The following is a 23,063-nucleotide window of genomic DNA, read 5'->3' on the forward strand; positions in this document are numbered from 1 at the left end:
ATTGGTCACTCTCCTCTAAGAGATAAGTTGAGAATTTACGACATTAAAATCAGGGCTAGTAATGACTTCTTCAAATTACCCATCTAAACCCCTTCCTCCAGGCAGATCTGACTCAGAAATCCCATTCTTAAACATGTTTTCATGTACCTTTTGCTTTTCCCTACAAAATATCATCCAGTTATCTAAAAAATAATTCAAGGAATCCATAAACTGGCTTATTGCTATGGTGAAGAAGGAGGGTAATCAGAGAAAGGGGTTACTGTTCCCTGAGAAAATCCTAAAAATGTGTTTATTATATATTTGTCTTGTCCATACCCAAAGGTTGTATGAAGAACAAATGAAATGTTATGCACAATGATATTTGGATAAATTCAAAAAACCACTCCCAACATCATCATCATCACCACCACTACATTATTTTCACCCTTCATGTCACTTTTCTTTCCAGAGTCCCTCCTGAACCTCTCCATCTGGCATCCCAACCAGTCGACCACCAGGAGGGAGATCTTGAGCCACATGCAGAAAGTGGCTCTGTTCAAAATTCAGAGCTATTGGCTCCCCAACTTTTACATCCATGCCAGGACAATTATGGCCAAGGAGGAATCATGCCAAGGTCTGATGCAGGAATATGAGACTCGCCTGTACACTATTTGCTGTACTCATGTAGGAGGACTCCCTCTAAACATGAGCATCAAGGAGAGCCATCACCCTCAGAAGCAGTACTCGAGCAGGAAGACCAAGAGGAGGATGTGGCAATTGATAGACCATAGCACTACTCTGAAAATGGATACCAAGCCAGACACCAATGTTATGCAACCCCAGAAGATGTGTTCTCCAGAGAAGGACACATACAAATATAAACATATACAAATGCCTTCCCTGAAAGTGACTACTTCAAAAGAGAGAATAATCAGTTCCCTGAAAAAGGATATTTTATGTGCCAGGAAGTCTGACATGAAGAAGGAAGCCAAGAGCCATCTCGACATGGAGGGCCTCTTTGAGACAACGTTCTCTACACACCTGAGGACTGTCACCCCTATCATCAATCACTCCCCCCAGATGAAAGTCAAGAAGGCCATCAAGCAAACCATCTCCTTAGGGTACACCCACTGGGCCTTGTGTGCTGATGCCTGTGCAGGGAGTCCCTTCCGGAACCACCTGAAAAAGCAGAATTTGAAAGTGGAGACCCAACTCCTGGACCTCTGGCAAGACCTGCACCATTTTCTCAGTGTCCTGATGAATAACAGGAAGACTGGGAATGCCACCTTTCGGCACATGCTGGGCAACCGAATTTGTGAGCTCTACCTGAATGAACAGATTGGTCCATGCCTACCACTCAAATCGCAAACCATTGAAGGCCTGAAGGAGATGCTGCCTTCTGGGGATATAAACCCCTGGATTCCCAGAGCCCAGAGGGAGATCTGCAAGGTAGGAATTGCAAGGTAAAAGTCTGCAATGTAGAAATTGGTTAGTATCTGGAAGATGAGGTCAAGACTGACCAAAAATCCTATCTGGTCATCTAGACTGGTTAAGTTAATGATATAATTACCTACATAATTTTTCACATATTGAAGACTTGGATGATCTCTTAGGAAAAAGCTATACAAATTACCAAGAAATAGCCAAAATCCAAAGTAGAATGGAAGTGGGTGATTGGTCAACATCCACTTTTTATTTCTTCTTTAATTTCCCCCTATATGGAATCTCCCAAAACCATGAACCCCAGAGTGTTCTACTGAGGAAAGTTCCAAGAATTCTGTTCCAAACATAATGTATTGAAATGCAGGGTAGACTAGACTACCAAGAAGTAGCCAACCGGTAAGAGTTTATTCTTATCCCAAAACATTAGATAAAAGCATGTGACTATCCTGAAGACTCACAGCCAATGACGCCCATAGCTTGAATATTTACGGTTAAGATCTTGGCAGAGACAAATGGCAGAATCAAGTTGGGTAGCAGATAAAAGTCTGATACAAGAGACTGCTTACAAAGAAAAGGGCATGAGCGTAGGGAAACCATAAGAGATAGTGTAACACCTCAGGGCCAGTAAGTGTGGGGTCACTTTTTTCTCCCTCTGAGACCTGAAGAATTGAGGAAAGGGAACAGTTACCAGAACCAGGAGAGAAAGAGCTGTTTGGGGTGCAACAGTTGGCAGGAACTCTGTCAGTAGAAATGTATAGCCAGTCCTCGGTGATCTGGCCAGAAGGGATCATGGGGAATAGCTAATTCCACGCTTACTCTCCTCCCGCTTTCCCGTCTCCTGTTAGGACTCCTAACTAGATGAACCCAACGTGAGGTCAAGGGAGCCTGTTGATGTGGTCCATACAGGTTAATTTCCCAAGGCACAAACAGAGTGAAGAAGAATAGAGAGTAGATCTGGAAGGGCGGGTGGACATAAACAACTTAGTGCATTAAAATGTATATAAATGTATATAAAGTATATATTAAAATGTATTATAAATGTAGTATATACATATACATGCATATGTATGTAAATGTATAAATGTATTATAAAGTATGTTTTCACATATTACCTCTTTTAGGCTTCTTAGAACCGCAGAAGTAGTAGACAGGGTAGTGCTGTTGCCACTGTTACGTAACTGAGGTAAATGAGACTGACCCTAGAAGGTAGGTAGGTTAGCCCAAAGGCACACAAGAGGCTAGTGGAGTAACCAAGATCAGAACCCAGGAGGTCTAAGCATGCCTCCCCTTCCCTGTTACAACTGCTCTTGTCTAAGACCCATCCTGCTCTTGTCTAAGACCCATCCAGTGTCACCTAGATTACTGCAGTGGCCTCCTAACTGATGCCTATGGATTTGTCCTTGGACATGACAAGCAGGCTTATTTCCACACTGGCTGTGGTGATTCTGCAAAAACATAAACCGTGTAATGAAAATTGAAAATAAGTAAAAGGAATTGAGTGGGGACCTTGAAAACAGATGGCTTTCTGTCTTCAGTAAAATCTAAAGACCTTGCCAAAACTGGCAAGGCCACATAATTTCTATAAATTTCTATAAATTTCTCTATCTCCCTCTTTGGTGTCATCTTCCACTGCCTCTGGGTACACCACCCCAGCCATGCTAGGCATACTGCCTGCTCAGTGGCAGTGCTCCCACCCTGTGTAAAGTACAGATGCTCACACAGCTTGCCCCCCTCCTTTAGCTGTTTGCTCAAGTCCTCTCAGCAAAGCCTTCCTTACCCACTTCATATAAAATTTCATCCCATCCCCACTTTTTCTCCTTAGCACGTATCATCCAGATCCAACCGTCCATTCTTACATACACCATTCTAACATACATATGTACATACATTCAGTCTGTGTGAGTGTGTGTATAATACACATATATTCCTTACAGTATACATGTATGCATATGTGCATGCATCTATTATATGCACTTCTATTATATACACATATACTTGTATTATTTTTCAGATAGATGCATAATATGTATGTGTGTGTGTATATATATATATATATATATACATGTGTATATATGTATGTGTGTATATATACATATATTTATTTATTTAACTTATTTTGCTTATTTCTCCCTATGAGGGCTGGGATTTTCATTGTTTTGTCAGTACTGTCTCACCAGAATTTGGAACACTACTTGAGGGAGGTAGAGTATTCAGTGCTTGATAGTGCTAATAGACATTCATGCTCAATAGATGTCTGTTGAATTGATCAATCCCAGTTAGCAATGGCCCCCCTTTTGGCCTTGCCCAGAGCTCTTTTCTGATTGGAAACAACTAGATTCTTTTTTTCTTTTTTCTTTTTCTTTTTCTTTTTTTTTTTTCTTTTTTGAGACAACTAGATTCTGTGAGAACTCTGATTTTCATCCATCTCTTCAATCATTCTCCAATTATTCAGTCAACCTTTGTGAATTACCTATAGTATGTCCATTGATATGTCCATTTCCTGACTTCTGACTCACCAATGTGGAAACACGTCTATGTGGAGTATGGGAAAAGTTTTTAAAGTTCTGGCTGTGTCACTGTTTGGCTATGTGATCTTGAACAAACCCAAGGTATAATTCTTGAATTTCCCTAGGTCTCTTTGCCTCATATATAAAATGAGAAATGGGACAAAATCATATTTTGTCATTGTATTTGTGGATTTAATAAGTTTATAGATACATTGAGAATACTATACCATAAAAGGAAATGGGTAGAGAGAAGTAGGTGTGAACCTGGAGGACAGCACATCAGCTTAAAAATTGCCTTGGGTTCTAACCAAAGAGAAGAGGATTGAGAGAAGGTCCTGAAGATGCAGGAATAAGGAGTTCCACAGACCCTGGAAAATATTTACTATCTGGCCTTTCATGCACTGCTTTCAGGATAGGGCAGGAGAGTTTACCAAGTGATAGGCAAACTGAATTCTGAAGGAAACCCTAATACTTTAATGAAAAACAATTATAGAGTGAAACCATATAATTGTCTTTCTCTGCTTGACTTATGTCACTTAGCATAATCCCCTCCAATTCCATCCGTGTTGATGCAAATGGTGGGAGTGCATCCTTTCTGAGGGCTGAGTAAAATTCCATTGTATATATGGGCCACATCTTCTTTATCCATTCATCTGTTGGAGGGCATCTTGGCTCCTTCCACAGTTTGGCTATTGTGGACACTGCTGCTATGAACATTGGAGTGCATATTCCCCTTCTTTTCACTACATTTGTATCCTTGGGGTAAATACATAGTAGTGCAATTGCTGGGTCATAGGGTAGCTCTATTTTTAACTTTTTGAGGAACCTCCATACCGTTTTCCAAAGTGGTTGTACCAACTTGAATTCCCACCAACAGTGTAAGAGGGTTCCCCTTTCTCAACATAAGGAATAGTATGGAGGACATTAGGGGAAGGAAGGGAAAACTGAAGTGGGGAAATCAGAGGGAGAGATGAACCATGAGAGACTATGGGCTCCATGAAACAATCTGAGGGTTTCAGAGGGGAGGGGAGGTCGGGGGATATGGTAGCCCCATGACAGGTATTAAGGAGAGCACATGTGATAAACACAACATGTGCTCATGATGTTATAAACAAATAATGAATCGTGGAACAGTACATCAAAAACTAATGATGTACTATATGGTGACTAATGTAACATAATAAAAAAACAATTTCAGAAAAAGTACATATATATTAAAAATAGTAGGTCAAATTTTATTTAGATTCAATTAGCCAACATAAAGTACATCATTAGTTTCAGATGTAATATTCAATAATTCACTATATAAACCCCTTACTCATCACATCACATGCCCTCCTTAATGCCCATCACCCAGTTACCCCATCCCCCCACCTTCCCTCTAGCAATGCTTAGTTTGTTTCCAATAGTTAAGAGTTTCTCACTGTTTTTCTCTCTCCCTAATGACTTCCTATTCAGTTTCTCCTCCCTTCCCCCATGATCTTCTGCACTGTTTCTTATATTCCACATATGAGTGAAATCATATGATAATTGTCTTTCTCTGACTTACTTCGCCTAGCATGATACCTTCTAATCCCATCCAAGTCAATGTAAATATTAAGTATCCATCCTTTTTGATGGCTGAGTAATATTCCATTGTATTTATACACCACATCTTTATCCATTCATCTGTTGATGGACATCTCAGCTCTTTCCACAGTTTGACTTTTGTGAATATTGCTGCCATAAAAACTGGGATGCAGGTGCCCCTTCAGATCACTACATTTGTATCCTTTGGGTAAATACCTAGCAGTGTAATTGTTGGGTCATAGGGTAGTTCTATTTTTTTTTAAGTTTTTTTTTAGATTTTTAAATTATTATTATATTCAATTATCCAACATATAGTGCATCATAGCTTTTAATGTAGTGTTCAACAAGTCATTAGTGCAAATAACACCTCCATTTTTAACTTCTTGAAGTACCTCCATATTGTTTTCCAGAGTGGCTGTACCAGCTTATAGTCCCACCAAGAGTGTAAGAGGTTCCCCTTTTCTCTGCATCCTCACCAACATTTGTTGTTTCCTGTCTTATTAATTTTAGCTACTCTGACTGGGTGGTATTTCATGCTGGTTTTGATGTGTATTTCCCTGATGCCAAGTGATGTGGAGCATTTTCTCATGTGTCTGTGGACCATTTGTATGTGTCTTCTTTGCAGAAATGTCTGTTCATGTCCTCTGCCCATTTCTTGACTGGATTCTTTTTTTGGGGGAGGGCGTTGAGTTTGCTAAGTTCTTTAGAGATTTTGGATACTAGCTGTTCATCCAATATGTCATTTGTAAATATCTTCTCCCATTCTGTCAGTTGTCTTTTGGTTTTTTCAACTATTTCCTTTGCTGTGCAGAAGCTTTTTATCTTGATGAAGTCCCAATAGTTCATTTTTGCTTTTATTTCCCTTACTTTTGGAGATGTCTAGCAAGAAGCTGTTGTGGCCAACATCGAAGAGGTTGTTGCTAGGATTTTGATGGATTCCTGTCTCACATTTAGGCCCTTCATCCATTTTGAGTTTATCTTTGTGTATGGTGTAAGAAAATGGTCGTTTCATTCTTCTATAGGTAGCTGTCTAATTTTCCCAGCACCCTTTATCGAAGAGACTGTCCTTTTTCCATTGGATATTTTTTCTTTCTTCATCAAATATTAGTTGACCATAGAGTTGGAATGTCCATTTCTGGGTTCTCTATTCTGTTACTTTGATTCATGTGTCTGTTTTTGTGCCAGTACCATACTGTCTTGATAATTACAGTTTTGTAATATAGCTTCAAATCCAGCATTGTGATGCCATCAGCCTTGGTTTTCTTTTTTAACACTCCTCTGGCTATTTAGGGTCTTTTCTAGTTCCATACAAATTTTAATATTATTTGTTCCAGCTCAGTTGCATTTATATATACTAACAATGAGACATAAGAAAGAGAAATTAAGGAATCAATCCATTTACAATTGCACCAAAAACCATAAGATACCTAGGAATAAACCTAACCAAAGGAGTAAAGGATCTGTACGCTAAAAACTACAGAACACTTATGAAAGAAATTGAGGAAGACACAAAGAACCGGAAAAACATCCCATGCTCGTGGATTGGAAGAATATTGTTAAAATATCTATGTTACCCAGAACAATCTACATATTCAATGAAATCCCTATGAAAATATCATTGACATTTTTCATAAGTCAAATTTTAAAATGTAAGTTTATGTTTAGATATTGCTTTGTTATATTTATTATTTATTACTATTATTTTGCTGCAACTCTATTTCTTCTAATGGGAAATGCTTCATTAAGCATTGTTGGTTAAGATACCAATTAGATCACTTACTCACTAGTAACTAGAGTCATAAATCTTTTAAACTAGAAGGAACATTCATAGGGTACTCATGTCACACGTTTATTTATTACTCATATTTAATATATATATTCAGAGATTATCCACTGGTCAATCACATCATATTACATTATATATTGCTAATATTCAATCACTGAGCTGAATTTTCTCAGGAATATATTTCACACCAGTTCCCTAGGAACCCAGGAGATCTGATGAAGTTACTAAAACTCATACTCTTTAACTCACTCACCTTTTGGCAGCATGACTGAGGTGGTTTGCGGAAACAATCTTGCATTCCCTAAAAATTACTGTTGTTGACTCATTCCCAGCAAACTAATGCCTAGACTACATACCAAGGCATTCGAGTCCTTCATGGATAGTCCCAACCAACCTTCACTGCCTCATCTCTTGCTACTACCCCACCCCTCTGCTCTCTGCAGGATGCTACAGCTCACCTATGCTAGAGTATTCATCATTCTCAAACTGTCCTTGCCCATGTCTATGCCTTTGCTTAAGTTCTTTCTACTGCCTGGAATGCCCTTTACTCAACTTCCATATGGTGAGCTCCTACTTATCCTGCAAAATGCAAATTCTGGTTAAAATTTCCTTGCCTTTTTAAATTCTTTCTGAATTTCCTGGACTCTGCTCCCAGAGGACGTTCTTCACCCTTGTACTATAGCATGTGCTATTCTATGCTATTCATCATGCTAGAAGGTGCGCTCCTTGAGAGCAAGGTTTGTAATATATTATCCGTATATTCCCAGCCATTTGCATAGTGCCTAACAGATAGGAGGCCCTCAGAAACTATTTGTCAAATAAATGAATGAACAAAGGTGAGAGTACAGACAAATAAACCTAGCTGAGAACTAACTCTTAAGTGTTTTTGTTGTTATTTTTGGGTTTTGTTTGTTCTAATGTAGTGAAATATCCTTCACAAATGGGTAAGGTCTTCAAGTGGGAAATCTTGAGAGAAGTCACTGCAGAAAAGATCTTTGGTTTTTAGGGCCATTTTGAGGCTCAAATGTTATGGTACTTTATTTAGAAAAAAACAAGGAAGTAGGAAGATGCCAAGTAATTGTCCTTCAGTAAGTTGTTATTCTTTCCTTAGGTAAATATCAATTACCATCCTCTGAGATTCAGAGAGAGACTGTGCAAGCTGCCATCTTCGGAGGGACAGATGTTGCCTCCTGGTTGGTTATGGCTAATGCTTGCTGTTCCATTGTATCTCCAAAGTAGAGAATGCAGAATCTGCCGCCTGCTCTTCTCCCACATAAACACTAGCACAAGAGATGCAGCAAACTGAGCATCACCTCATAGCGCTTATATCTTGTTTGGATTTCAGATGCTCAGCTCCTGGTATGATGAATTCCTGGAGGAAGAGGACCACTGGTTTCTCATTTTCACAGTAGGAGGGACTTTGAGTTGGGGAGGAATCATGAGGTTATGGGAAGAAAAAGGAGTAACTGCTCTCTTAGAAGACTTATTTGTCAAAGTAAATGAAATTTTTATTTTTCCTAGAGGCCAGTGGACATTGACATGGTCTCCGATATTCTAAACACAAACCTCGAGGAAAAAGACTCAAGTGCAGTAGCTAATTGTGAAGAAGTCACATTCATATAGAACTCCTCCCTTATAGATATGAGTTTGATTAGAAGAGGGTGGGGGTTGGTGTGGAAAGGAGCAGTGGTTCTTAAGAAAAGCCCATGTGACGAGGAGGCTCAGGAGGACGGGGTGGTTACAAAAATCTTGCTTCTGGTCTAGTTCTGTAGCAAATGCTCTTTGACCCCATCCCATTCTCTTAGACTCAGGCCAAGTTCATCAGCAGCAAATGGCATAAAAAGGGATCTCTAAGTAAAGAAGAGAACATTCTTCTTTATAAGAGGTGTGAGGAATCCCTGGAGTTAAGCCAGGGGTTGGCTAACATGGAGGAAATGGATTCTATGCAGTGGCAAAAGATAGCAACCGAGGACCTGAAACAAGGCGGGTCTCTCCAGGTAGAACTAAAGTCTCCAGTGTTCCAAGCAGGTAAGGGCAGTCACCATAATTTTTTGACCCTAACATATAGGCAACTGGGAAATATTAATATTCAACATTTAGTGATTATTTACTGCACATCAGCACTGTGCAATGCAAAGATTACCTCATCTGATCTTCAAAATAACCTATGAGGTAAGTACTGAGTAACTGAGTAACAGAGAGGTTAAATGACCTTCCCAAAGTCACACAGTAAGTGGCAGAGCCAAGGTCGGACTGACTGGCTATTTAAGTTTGGCCAGACTCCTGCCCATCAAAGCATCTTAGTTACAGAATAATTCTTTTTTGTTCATCTGATAAGCCTATTCCATCTTACCATACCTCCTCCAGAGTCAGGTCCAAAACATTTCTGCGAACATATTTTTAATAACTACTGCTCTTCCCCAACATAACACAGCAGCTCACTCAGGCAGTAGAGAAGAGTGGTTAGGAGCACAAGGTTGTGCTGTCCCAGAGGATGGGGTTATATCCTAGGTCTGCTAGTGACTGTAAACTTGAGCAATGTATTTGTCCTCTCTGTTAGCCCCCGTTTTCTCATTTTTAAAATAGAACTAATCATAATAGGTTTGTTGCTGTTGTGAAGAAGCTCCAAGGTCACCTATGAAACCTATTACCACAATGTTTGGCAATAATTAAAGTTCAATAATGTCAGCCATTAATATCTAAATTGAACAAACTGCTTTAATTTTCTATGCTGAGGCAGTCAGAGCACTGCAGTACTGCAATCCACAATAAACACATTAGACCTCAGGGAACATGTACTTGTGTATATGTGTGTGTGTATATGTGGAAAAGCATTTTCACAAAGCAATTCTTACCTTTACTATATAATATGATTTCCTCTAGTTTCTCTATTCTATTTTGTTCTATTTCATTTTGTAAAGGCTGGCAATGACAATTTTTCGACATTATTGAGTCATGACCTGCACTTTTAAAAATACAGAAGGGGAATAAGCCAAAGCTGCAAAAATTCAATTTCACTGCTCCCTTGCTCAGTGAGCCTGGGCGAGTTACTTCATCTCTTTGAGCCTCATTTCCTCAGCTGTGGAGTGGGGATAATGGCCCCTGCTTGGTAGGATTGTTGAGGGGATTCGAGGCAATGCCTTTACAGAGCCAGCAGGTGCTCAGTAAGTACTTGTTAGATTATACTAAAAAACATTCAGCTTTTTCAAAACTTTGATGTGCACTCCATATACAAAACAAGAATGCTTGCCTCTCATAGCCATGTTTGGGCATGAGTTATTAAATCTAGCATGAACAAACCCTGTGTTTCATATCAGGATTTCACCTTTTCTCTAACTACTGAACATGCCAGAACCTGTTCCAGAAATCAAGAGAAAAATGGAAGAAAGGATGGCTGGTAAATTTGACTGCACACATACTTGGCAATAGGCATGGCTTTGGTGGTCTTGGAGTGCCAGGGATGGCCAGGAAGAGTGGGAACCACTCTCCATGAAGATGCTTCTTCCTTCCCTCAGCACACATCATTACTTCCTCCACCACTGCTTTTTGGAAATGCAAGTATGACCTGATAAAGGTCCTCCTGTATATTTGCCCAACCCAAGGCCCTGACTCCCAGGTGGGCTGATCCAGTCAGGGAATACCATAAACTCACAGCACATCAGAGCTAGAATACCCTCAGTTGTCCTATGGAGAAAACGAGTCTCTTAGAAGTGGAAAGACTTGGTCAAGGTTGCTTAGCAAGGGAGGGTTTGGTCCAGAACTAGAAAACTGGGTCTATTGCAGGAATGATCTACTGCTCTTAACAACTTACAGCCAGATTCCCCTGGCTGAGAGATGATAATGATAACAATGACAATGCTGACATTTGTGGGTCCACACCCCAGTCTTCCTTCTAGACCCCCACCAGTATGATCTTCAGAAAGTACTAGATTGCCTTGGGAGAGTTTCTGAAGGAACTGTGCGCAGTAAGACTTACTTGAAACCGCAGAACTCACCACATGATTGAGTGTTTTCACCTAGGTAGGAGGCAAGGTGCTGCTAATCTGTTCTATTGTTCAGTACATGACTAAAACTTGCCTTGATGTCTCAGCTTTCCTGTCTCATCGTATTTTGGATGCAAAAATGTATTCCTTCTCAATCAACTGTGTATAGCTAGAAATAATGTCTGACTTTTTCTAGAAAAAATAATTCACTCTCAAAGGACAATGATTTGCAGCTATTAAGGATATTTACATATATGAGCTGTCGATTCTGAAAGTAATTCCCAAAGACAGAGCCAAGCAAGAGAGAAAGTTCCTAGCATGTTATTTGCCATATATTATCCCTAAGTGTATCAAATTCTTTGAAGCAATAGCAGAATGTTTGAAATATATTTGCAATTCCTTCGCACAACAGATGGCTACTTTGAAGGGGTCAGTATTCATTTGAATAAATTACTTCTTGTATATGTGTTAACAATTAGTACCACTTTCAAAATTATATCTCAGTTACTCTAGTATCCCTCGGGCAGAAAATCTCCATGGGTCAGGTGTCCCCAAGAAGGACAGAATCCTCCCATTCTGGAGAGAAGGGAAGGTTATACTTCCTTGCTTCTAATTTCCCTGAGGAACTTATATTTCTTGCATAAACATTTTATTAAAACATTATTATCTTCCTAAAATAACAATTTAAAGGTAATACTGTCAATAAAAGCGTATGAATCTTTGAACCAGAGTGGACAAACAGACTCTATACCTTTTTTCCCCTACTTGATAGACATTAGGAAAATGTCCTTTGAGGAACTCTGCTATAAGTTTCCAACGGTGGCCATACAGAAGATCAGCGATGATTACAAAATATATTGTGAAAAAGCGCCTAAATTAGGTAAGTGTTTACAACTCAGAGAGACATTTGAAACAATCAGGTAAGACTCTCCCCAACTGCAAGAGGCATAAGCCTAGACAGGAACCATGCTTCTTTTGAAATGAGGGATGGTCAGGGGAGAATTGCCACATCTTTTTTTTCCTCCTACATGGCCACAGGAGGGCATCATGAAACTGACAGGCAATTATAAATGAATGAGAATGATGATGAAAGTTGTTCATTCCTACCTCCTCACCTAGTTATTCTGGGACTTCCTAATACAGATTTGTCCTCTACCATGTTTCTTAGAATCAGAGATGTGTGGAAGGAGGTTTGTTGGTGTGTGTTCTTAGTAATAACCCCTTTCAAGAAATAAGGAAAGCAGCATTGGCAGAGGTAGATGCTGGTCAGGCAGTTACAGTAGACCTCAGCAGGGGTCCCATAGAGGAAACCCTAAAGCTAGGATGGCCTTTCCAAGTTGTGCCTCACTGAGACAAAGGATTTTTTGGTTTTTGCTTTGTTTTGTTTTTTACATTCACATAGACTCGTAAGGGATTTGGCTGCTTGTAGGGAAGATATAACCTTGGGTCATGCAGCACCCTGTGGCTGAGGCAATGCCCAGAGGGGGTCTCAACTATGAGCTGTGTGCAGGCAGCTGAGAATGAGTGATTTGGTCCTTAAAGGAGGATCTGAGCTATGCATCAGCTGTACACCATAGCACCCTGTTGACTTTCTTTGTATGGAAATTTCACTCCGTCTTGGAGTAGCTACCCCAGTAACTTCTGGTTAGTTTTGTTGGTTTATTTTTTCCCCCTGGGGAATTTAGACTGGAAGGGCTGGCTCACACTCCTATAGCTTATCTGGAGATCACAATGAATACTCCTCTTCACCCTCCTTTGCTACCCATCCTAGAGTTCCTTTATTTTCAGCTAGTGTCTCTGCTGGTCTTGAGAGAATTAACTGAGAGGATGACGTAGACGGTCATCCCTAAGGGATCTGAGCTCCCTGGCCATCAGCACTTCTCAGGCTATAGTTATTGCCCTTGACAATTTATCATCAGAATTAGGCAGCAGAATACCAAGAGTGCCAAATGCATTCTCCATTGTCCCTGCTGTGTTACTGATGACCTAGATGGTAAAAGTCGATTACCCTGTCAGTATAGTAACTCCTTTTCTTGCCTGCTAGCCTCTTAGCCTAAGGAGTTTAAAGTGACTGAGTGCCTCCTCTGTCCCTGGTAGAAGCACTCCCCATCTGGAAACAGGATCTTTTAGACCAGCACTGCCCAGTACAGGAACCACTAGCATCATGTGGCCATTGAACACTTGAAATGTATCTGATACAAATAGGTTACACAAATACATATTATTTAAATTAATTTTATCCTTTTTATTTTATCTTTTTTAATGTGACTACTAGAAAATTTTAAATTATATATGTGATTCAAGTTGCATGTCTATTGGACAGCACTGGTCTAGACCCACAGAACCTAAAGTTGTAAGGATTAGAAATTTCCCTAAGTAAGTCATTGATACTAACGTTAAATGAATCACTCCTACTTTTATCCTTTGTTCCATACACATATACTCTAGTTATTGGGAACACAACACCTTCATTTTAACCTGAAGGATGACGTTCTATGTCCCAAGATCATAATCAAGCTGGTTTCACAGCTGCACCTTCAAGAAATGGCTCCATTGCTCTACCAGGCCAGCACCTCTCACAGCTAATAGACCTAGTGGATCCCATCATCATATGTCCATTGCCAACCTCCTTGGCTGTCAGTGTATCCCCCAAACGTTATTTGGGATCTCATTCAAGGATCTTGTAAGCCCCTGATAGCAATGCTCACTGAGGCCTTACAGGCAGGAATCCTTGTCACTTCCAAGCAAGATGAATTGATGGCCTTTCCAGAGTAGAAGTGATCCAATGTCATCAATTTGTCACCAAGTAAGCAGTTGGTTTTCTCTGAGAGTTATTGAAGTATGTGGCCTTGGCATTTGTCCCTGTCACTGACAAGTTGTACATTTGGCAGCAGTGGTAACTAAATCAGCCTTGGTGAGTGTAGGGCCCATGCCATTGGGTACACATACAACTTCCATCCCTAGTAGTCCAATACCCCTCTAGCCACTCTGTTCACGAGTTCATTGATGGATTATGACAGAGATTTGCTGAAATCAATCATCCAAGTCATTTTGTCCACTTGGTTACTTGGTGCCCTATTTCACAGTGGTTGTTTATGAGTGACCTTTAAGATACAACGCAAAAACTTTTGTTCATGCTTACTCCCGTAGATTCATCCACATGTGTCTTCCTTCCTCCCAGTATTCTTTTTTTTTTTAAGCCTTTGTTTAGAGTAGTTTTAGATTCACAAAAGAATTAAGAGGGAAGTACAGAGATTTCCTCTATACCCCATGCTCCAGCTCTTGCACCACCTCTCCCATCATCAACACCCCCCGTCAGAGGGCTACATTAGCTACAATTGATGAACCTATATTAACACACGATAATTGCCCAAACCCATAGTTTACCATAAGGTTTCCTCTTGGTTGTACTTTCTTTGAGTTTGGGCAAATGTATAATGACATGTACCCATCATTATCACACCATACAAAGTATTTTCATGGCCCTAAAAAGTCTCTGTGCCCTAAAAGTCCTAATAACCTCTACCTATTCACCCCTCTCCATACTGCCAACCCCTAGCAACCACTGATCTTTTCACTACCTCCATAGTTTTGCTTTTTTTAAAATATCACATAAATTGAAATCATATACTATATAGCTCTCCAGATTGTCTTCTCAGACTTTGTAGTAGACATGTAAGCTTCCTCCATGTCTAATTTTGCCTTGATAATTTATTTATTTTCAATACTAAATAGTATTTCATTGGTTTACCAGCATTTGTTTATCCATTCACCTACTGAAGGACATCTTGATTGCTTTCGAGTTTGGACAGTTACAAATAGAGCTGTTATAAACAACCATGTGCAGGTTTCTGTGTGATCATAACTTTTTATTGGGTAATAATACCAAGAAGCACAATTGCTGGGTTTCATGATAATAGCAGGTTCCTTTTTTTGTTTTGCTTTATTTTGTTTTTTTAAGATTTTATTTGACAGAGAGACAGCGAGAGAGGGAAAACAAGCAGGGGGAGTGGGAGAGGGAGAAGCAGGCCTCCCACTGAGCAGGGAGCTGGATGTGGGGCTCATCCCAGGACCCCGAGGTCATGACCCAAGCTGAAGGCAGACCACTTAAGGGATCGAGCCTCTCAGGTGCCCCAACAGGTTCAGTTTTATAAAGAAGTGCCAGACTTCTTCCAAATTGTCTTTGGAAATGTCTTCCAAAGTGGTTGTACAATTTTGCTTTCCTACCAGTAATGAGAGAGAATTTCTGTTGCAGATTTGGGCCATTCTAATAGGTGTGTAGTAGTATCTTACTATTGCTTAATTTGCTTTTTCCTAATGATATACAGTGTGAAGGTTCTTTTTAAATACTATTTTCAGGGTACCTGGGTGGCACAGTCAGTTAGACATCCAGCTCTTCATTTCAGCTCAGATTGTGATCTCTTGCTCATGGGGTCAAACCCCGGGTTGAGCCTGACGCTCAGTGCAGAATCTTCTTCAGATTCTCTCTCCCTATGCCCCTCCCAGTTGTGCAGTCTATCTCTTTCTCTCTCTCAAATAAATAAGTATTCTTAAAAAGGTTATGTTCTATCTGTATACTCCTTTGCCGAAGTGTCTGTTGAGGTGTTTAGTCCATTTGTTAGTCAGATTATTTGTTTTCTTATTGTTGAGACTTGAGTTCTTTGTATGTTTTGGAAAAACAGTTCTTTATCACATATGTCTTTTGCCACTATTTTCTTCCTTTCTCTAGTCATCTAATTGTCTTCCATAGAGCAGGGTATTTATTTTAAATAAAGTACAGCTTATCAATTCTTTTTTTCATGGATTGTGCCTTTGCTATTATCTCTAAAAAGTCATTGCCAAATCCAAAATTATCTAAATTTTTCCTATGTTATCTTCCAGGAGTCTAATAGTTTTGCATTATACATTTAGGTCTATGATCCACTTTGAGTTATTTTTTGTAAAGGGCATAAGGTCTCTGTCCACACTGGTTTTTTGTTTTTTTTTTTCATGTGGATGTCAAATGGTTTCTGTACCATTTGTTGAAAAGATGAAAAGACTGTCTTTGGGGTATCTGGGTGGCTCAGTCGTTAAGCATCTGCCTTCAGCTCACATCATGATCCCAGGGTCCTGGGATCAAGGCCCACATCAGCCTCCCTGTTCAGTGGGGAGTCTACCTCTCCCTCTGTGCCCTCTTTCTCTCTCCAATAAATAAATAAAAATCTAAAAAGAAAAAAGAAAGAAAGAAAAGGCTATCTTTGTTGTATTCTATTGCCTTTGTTCTTTCGTCAAATATCAGCTGTCTGTATTCACGTGGGCCTATTTCTGGGCTCTCTATTCTGTCCCATTGATCTACTTGTCTGTTCTTTCACCAAGATCACATTGTCTTGATTATTCTTGCTTTACAGTAGGCTGTTTCTCATTTTTTTTGTAGTAAGTCCTAAAGTCAGTTAGTCTTCTAACTGCTTTTCTCCTTCACTATTGTGTTGGCGATTCCGGGTCTTTAGCCTACCCACAGGAACTTTAGAGTCAGTTTTTCAACACAGGTGTAACTCATTTTGTTGCATTTCATTTTATTATGCTTTGTAGATGTTGCATTTTTACATATTGAAAGTTTATGGCAACCCTATCTTGAGCAAGTCTATTGGTGCCATTTTTCCAAAAGCATTTCCTCACTTTTTGCATCTGTGTCACATTTTGGTAATTCCTAAAATATTTCAAACATTTTTATTATTTTATTTGTTGTGACGATCTGTAATCAGTGATCTTTGATGTTACTATTTTAAGTGTTTTGGGGTGCCACAAACCTCACCCATATAAAATTACAAACTTAATTGATGAAATTTGTGTGTATTCTGACTAGGCCAATGACTTGCCACTCCCTTTTCCCTGAGGCACAACAATATTGAAATTAGGCTATTAATAACCCTACAATGGCCTCTAGGTGTTTGAGTGAAAAGAAGTATTACACATCTCTCACTTTAAATCAAAAGTTAGAAATGATTAAGCTTAGTGAAGAAGGCATGTCAAAAGCTGAGATAGGATGAAAGCTAGGCCTCTTGCACCAGTTACCCAAGTGGTGAATGCAAAGGAAAAATTCTTGATGAAAATTGAACGCGACACTCCAGTGAATACATGAATGGTAAGAAGGCAAAACAACTTCATTACTGATACAGAAAATGTTAATGGTCTGGGTAGAAGATCAAACCAGACATAGCCTTTCCTTAAGCCAAAGCCTAACACAAAGCAAGGTCCTAGGTCTCTTCAATTCTGTAAAGGCTGAGAAAGGTGAAGAAGCTGCAAAGACAAGTTTGAAGCTAATAGAGGTTGGTTCATGAGGTTTAAGGGAAGAAGCCATCTCCATAACATAAAAGTACAAGGTAAAGCAGCTAGTGTTGATGTAGAAACTTCTGCAAGATATCCAGGTGTAGTCCAGATAATTCACGAAGGTGGCTACACTAAACAACAGATTTTCAGTGTAGACAAAACAGTCTCATATTGGAAGAAGATGCCATTTACAATTTTTCATGATGGGAAGAAGACAGCATTTATAATTTTTCATGGTTGGAGAGAAGTCAAGGCATGCCTTCAAAGCTTCAACAAACAGGCTAACTCTCTGGTTAGGGTATAATGCAGCTGGTCACTCTGAGCTGAAACCGATGCTCTTTTACCTTTCTTACCTTTAAGTGTAGGGTCCTTAAGCATTATACTAAATCTACTTGCTTATGCTCCATAAACGGAACAACAAAGCCTGGATGACAGCACATCTGTTTATAAGATGGTTTACCAAATATTTTAAGCCCACTGTTGAGACCTATTGCTTGGAAAAAGATTCCTTTCAAAATATTACTGCTCATTGACAATGCACCTGGTCACCCAATAGCTCTGATGGAGATGTACAAGATTAATGCTATTTTTATGCCTGCTAACACAACATTCATTTGCAGCCCATGGATCCAGTAGTAATTTTGACTTTCAAGTCTTATTATTTAAGGAATACATTTCTTAAGGCTATAGCTGCCATACATAGTGATTCCTCTAATGAATTTGGGCAAAAGAAGTTGAAAAACTTCAGGAAAGGATTCCCTCTGTATGTCCTTAAGAACATTCATGATTTGGGGCACCTGGGTGGCTCAGGTGGTTGAGCATCTGCCTTCGGCTCAGGTCAGGGTCTCTGGGTCCTGGGATAGAGCCCCAAGTTGGGCTCCCTGCTCAGTGGGGAGTCTGCTTCTCCGTCTCCCTCTGCCTCTCTCACTCACACTGTTTCTCTGTCTCCCAAATGAATATCTTTTTAAAAAATTTCATGGGAAGAGTTCCAAATATCAACATTAGCAGGAGTTTTGTAGAAGTTGACTCCAATTTCCATGGATGACTTTGAAGTGTTCAAGACTTCAGTGGAGGAAATAACTGCATATGTGGTAGAAATAGCAAGAAAACTAGAACTAGAAGGGCACCTAAAGATGGGACTGAATTGTGGCAATCTCATGATAAAACTTGAGTGGATGAAGAGTTGCTTCCTATGAAGGAGCAAAGAAAGTGGTTTCTTGAGATGGAACCTACTTCTGACAAAGATGCCATGAAGATTGTTGAAATGACAACAAGGAATTTAGAATATTACATAAATTTTAGTTGATAAAGGAGTGGCAGAGTTTGAGAGGATCAACTCCAATTTTGAGAGTAGTTCTGTGGGCAAAATGCTATCAAACATTCTCGTATATACAGAGAAATGTTTTGTGAAAGGAAGAGTCAATTAATGTGGCAAATACCATTGTTGTCTTATTTTAAGATGGTTCCACAGTCACCCTATCCTTAAGCAACCACCACCTTGATCAGTTACCAGCCATCAACATTAAGGCAAGACCCTCTACCAGGGTCACAACTCACTGGAAGCTTTAATGATAGTTAGCATTTTTTAACAATTATATGTTTCTTAGTAAACTAAACAAACTACAGTATAGTGTAAACATAACTCTTATATGCATTAAGAAAAAAATCTTATATGAATTAAGAAAAAATGGGGCACCTGGGTGACTCTGTGGGTTAGGTCTTTGCCTTCAATTCAGGTCATGATCTCTGGGTTCTGGGATCTAGCCCTGTGTTGGACTCTCTGCTCTGTGGGGAGCCCTCTTCCCCACCTTTTCTCTGCCTGCCTCTCTGCCTACTTGTGATCTCTCTCTCTCTGTCAAATAAATAAATAAAATCTTTAAAAAAAAAAAAAAAAGAAACCAAGAAAATCATTTCATTCATTTTATCATGATATATACTTTATTGTGGCAGTCTAGACCTGCACCCAAAATATCCCTAAGGTATGCCTATATCCACAAATAAGTAACTGGAATTTTCATTGTAACTGCATGAATCGAGTTGGGAATAACTCACATCTTGACAATACTGAGTCTTCCTATCTACGAACAGGGAAAGCCTCCCCATTTATTTTATTCTTCTTTGAATTAGTTCAGTAGAGGTTTGTAATTCCTCATATGGGTTTTATACATATTTTGTTTTATGTATGCCTAAAGGAAACAAAAGTATCTCAGTGTGGTTGTGTTAACATAAATGGCATTGTGTTTTTAATTTCAAATTCCATTTATTCTTTGCTAGTATATACGAAAGATTGGCACCTGCATATTAACCTTATACTCTGCAACTTCACTATAATTGCTTATTAGCTCCAGAAGATTTCTTGTCAATTCTTTTGGATTTTCTACATACATAGTCATACATATACAAACAAGAAAAGTTTTAATTCTTCTTTTCCACTCTGTGTAACTTTTACTTTCTTTTCTTACCTTATTGCATTTGCTAGAACTTTCAGCACAATGTTGAAAAGGAGTGGTAAAAGGACGTAATTGTCTTGTATGTGATGTTAGTTAAAAAACTTTCTCACCATTAATTATGGTGTTAGCTATAAGGTTTTTTTATATGATAGCCTATATTACACTAAAGAAATGACTCTGTGCCAAAATCAAGAGTCAGACACTCAACCAACCGAGGTGCCCTTATCTATCTTTCTCATTCTGTTCAAGTTTTCACACTTCATGCTGGTCTGCTCCTTTATGTCCCAATGTTGGTGCCCTTCTCACCAGAGCTGAACTCCATATGCTGGGCCCTCCTTTGTGTAGATGTCCTCCTCATCTTGCTTGAGTTCTGAATTCTCCAATCCAAGTTGCCCTTCATGGGGTTATGCTCCTCACCCAGCTTGGGCTTCAGCTCCCAGTGTAGGGCAGTATTTCTTTGCGGAAGTCCCCTTACCTTACCTGGAATCTTGTGGCTTTTTCTCCCCTTTTGTGCTGACACCTATCTTATCCTGACCTTAGTTAGGATATGAAGCCATCTCTTCAGTTTTTTAAGGGCGGCATTAGTCTCTACTATTATCTTCAGAATGTGATACTGTTTTTATCATCTTGAGTAGGAACACAGAAAGAGTTTCAAAGACTTCCACTTGATCTTTCTCGCCATAATAGCTCTTACTCCTTAGACCAAGGAAATAATGTGGAGATCCTACCAACTACCAAGTAATTCCATTCCAGTAGATGTGTAGGGATTGGAGAAATCACTACTGAATGGGTTTGTGGATTGGCAGAAGCTAGGAGACAATATACGGGAATAATGCTCAGGGTGCTGGCTCCAAGGGGACAGAATAGAAACTTGGTCAAGGGAGAGTTGATTAATATAGGATTGTTCTTCTAGGATATAGGATTTAAGAGCCTGGTAAGGATCCTGGAAAGTAGTGCAACACTGCTACACTGATTCTTAGAAGTTTAGAGAAAGCAATGGCTCATACTAAGTAGAAATTCTAGTGGCCAAAACAAACAGGCAAGGAAGATATCAAATGGCTCATAGAACTGAGCCTGCTACAGAAGATAAATTACGTAAGCCTAAAAAACCCACCAGCCAACAATGGGTCACAGAGGGGTCATTGCTTTCTCTAGCAGGTTAGGAGAATGAATGCTTCAACTCAGACAGGTTGGATGGGATCTGAGTTGCTACAACATCTACTGAAGTATTCTTGACCCAGAAGAAGCTTAGGATATATCAGTAGCATGGTTAAATCACTACAGTGACAGGTAGAACTTCTATGTCTACTCTGAGTGTGTTTCTCCAGGCTCCACTCCCGTGTACATGGTTTATAGAACTTTATTCTGTGCATAGCTTAATAGTCTTAACATGATCTTGTGACCTGATGCATGTAGCATGCTTCCATCCCAGTATCTCAGCTCTGTTTTCCCTGAGAAAAGGCTTTTTTTCATTTTTCCCATTAAAAATTTCTACTTCAAATCACCTCTGTTATTTTGTCTCTTTTTAGCCCTTATTTGCTTCTTTTCTAATAACTACTAATAATTGTGAAGAATAGGAAAAGGAAAAATATGTTTGATCTTCAACTGCCCTTTTGAACAAAGGTCACCTTTATGTTACCACCCCATTTTTAATCCTTCCCTATTTCCCAAGGATAATGGTAATTTAGTTTTATCTGGTTTTTTAAATTTACATAATTTTTTGATATTTATATAAATTGAGCCGTGCACTATGTACTCCCATGACAGCCTTCTTTAACTCAACATTATGTTTGTGAGTTCAATCACGTTGAATGCAGCAACTGTTGATTTTTTTTTTAGTAATGCGGCATAGTTGTGTAACCCTCACCTCAATTTTTTTTCATTATTGCACCCCCACAAGGAGCCTCTTTAGACATAAATTTTAATGCCATAGATAAACTACATGTCAGTGGTTATAAAGGAGTAAGACTCCTCTGACCCTCGAATACTAATTTTCACCTATTGGAAAACAATAGCATCCTTTGAGAATGCATGCTGTGGAGTATTCTAATATATGAATGTACCATTTTTAATTCATTCAAAAGTGATGAATATTTGAGTTGTTCCAGTTTTTTAATGCTCCTATGAACATCTTTGTGCGTATTATTTGATGCACATATGAACACATTTCTGTTGAACATGGACCTAGAATTTCTGGGTCAATAAGATACACATACATTCCACTTCGGTAACTAATTCCCAATACTTTTACAAAGTGTTTGTACATGTTTATCAACAGGATATGAGAATTCCAATTGCTCCACAACCTCACCAATATTTAATGTGCGAAATCTTTATTCTTAGCTATTCTTGTGGGTATGTAGTGATGTGTCACTTGTTGTTTTGACATCCATTTTCTTTTTTTTTTTTTTTTAAGATTTTATTTATTTATTTGACGGAGAGAGATCACAAGTAGGCAGAGAGGCAGGCCGAGAGAGAGAGGAGGGAGCAGGCTCCCTGCTGAGCAGAGAGCCCGATGCGGGACTCGATCCCAGGACCCTGAGATCATGACCTGAGCATGCGGCTTAACCCACTGAGCCACCCAGGCGCCCAGACATCCATTTTCTTATTGAGTAATAACACTGAGTGCTTTTACATTTGTTTAATATTCAATTGGATAAGGGGTGTGTGTGTGTGTATGAAATTCCTATTTAAGTTTCTTGCCTACTTTTCAATTTGTTTTCTTTTTTTTTTTAACCAATTTGTATGAGTTATTTATATATTCTATACATGAATCACCTATCAGTCACAAGTCTTATAAGGATAATATTCTCTCTCTCAATGGTATCTCTAACAAACACAAGCTCTTAATTATAATCCAGTTAAAATGGACTTTGTTTCTTTACTCCAAGTATCTTTATTCTATAAAGATACTCATGTTTTTAACTATAAGCTTCTTTGCATTGCCTTTAATGTAAAGATCTATAGTCTTAACTCTTTAAATGTTATACTATAGAATTCACCAGTGAAGTCATGTGGTCCTTGGTTTTTCTTTGTTGAG

The 23,063-nt window shown here is 39.1% G+C and overlaps 1 protein-coding gene across 1 annotated transcript in view; it reads left to right on the plus strand.

Annotated features, from left to right (window-relative positions):
• Positions 1-23,063, plus strand: part of RGSL1 (regulator of G protein signaling like 1) — a 118,119-nt gene that overhangs the window by 60,625 nt on the left and 34,431 nt on the right. The window contains exons 8-11 of the mRNA XM_044267244.1: positions 449-1,428; positions 8,630-8,692; positions 9,090-9,312; positions 12,040-12,147. Coding sequence (XP_044123179.1) covers positions 449-1,428; positions 8,630-8,692; positions 9,090-9,312; positions 12,040-12,147 — 1,374 coding nt within the window. The remainder of the gene's footprint in view (positions 1-448; positions 1,429-8,629; positions 8,693-9,089; positions 9,313-12,039; positions 12,148-23,063) is intronic.

This window comes from Neovison vison, chromosome 10 (assembly GCF_020171115.1).
Source record: "Neovison vison isolate M4711 chromosome 10, ASM_NN_V1, whole genome shotgun sequence".
NCBI classification, from domain to species: Eukaryota; Metazoa; Chordata; class Mammalia; order Carnivora; family Mustelidae; genus Neogale; species Neogale vison.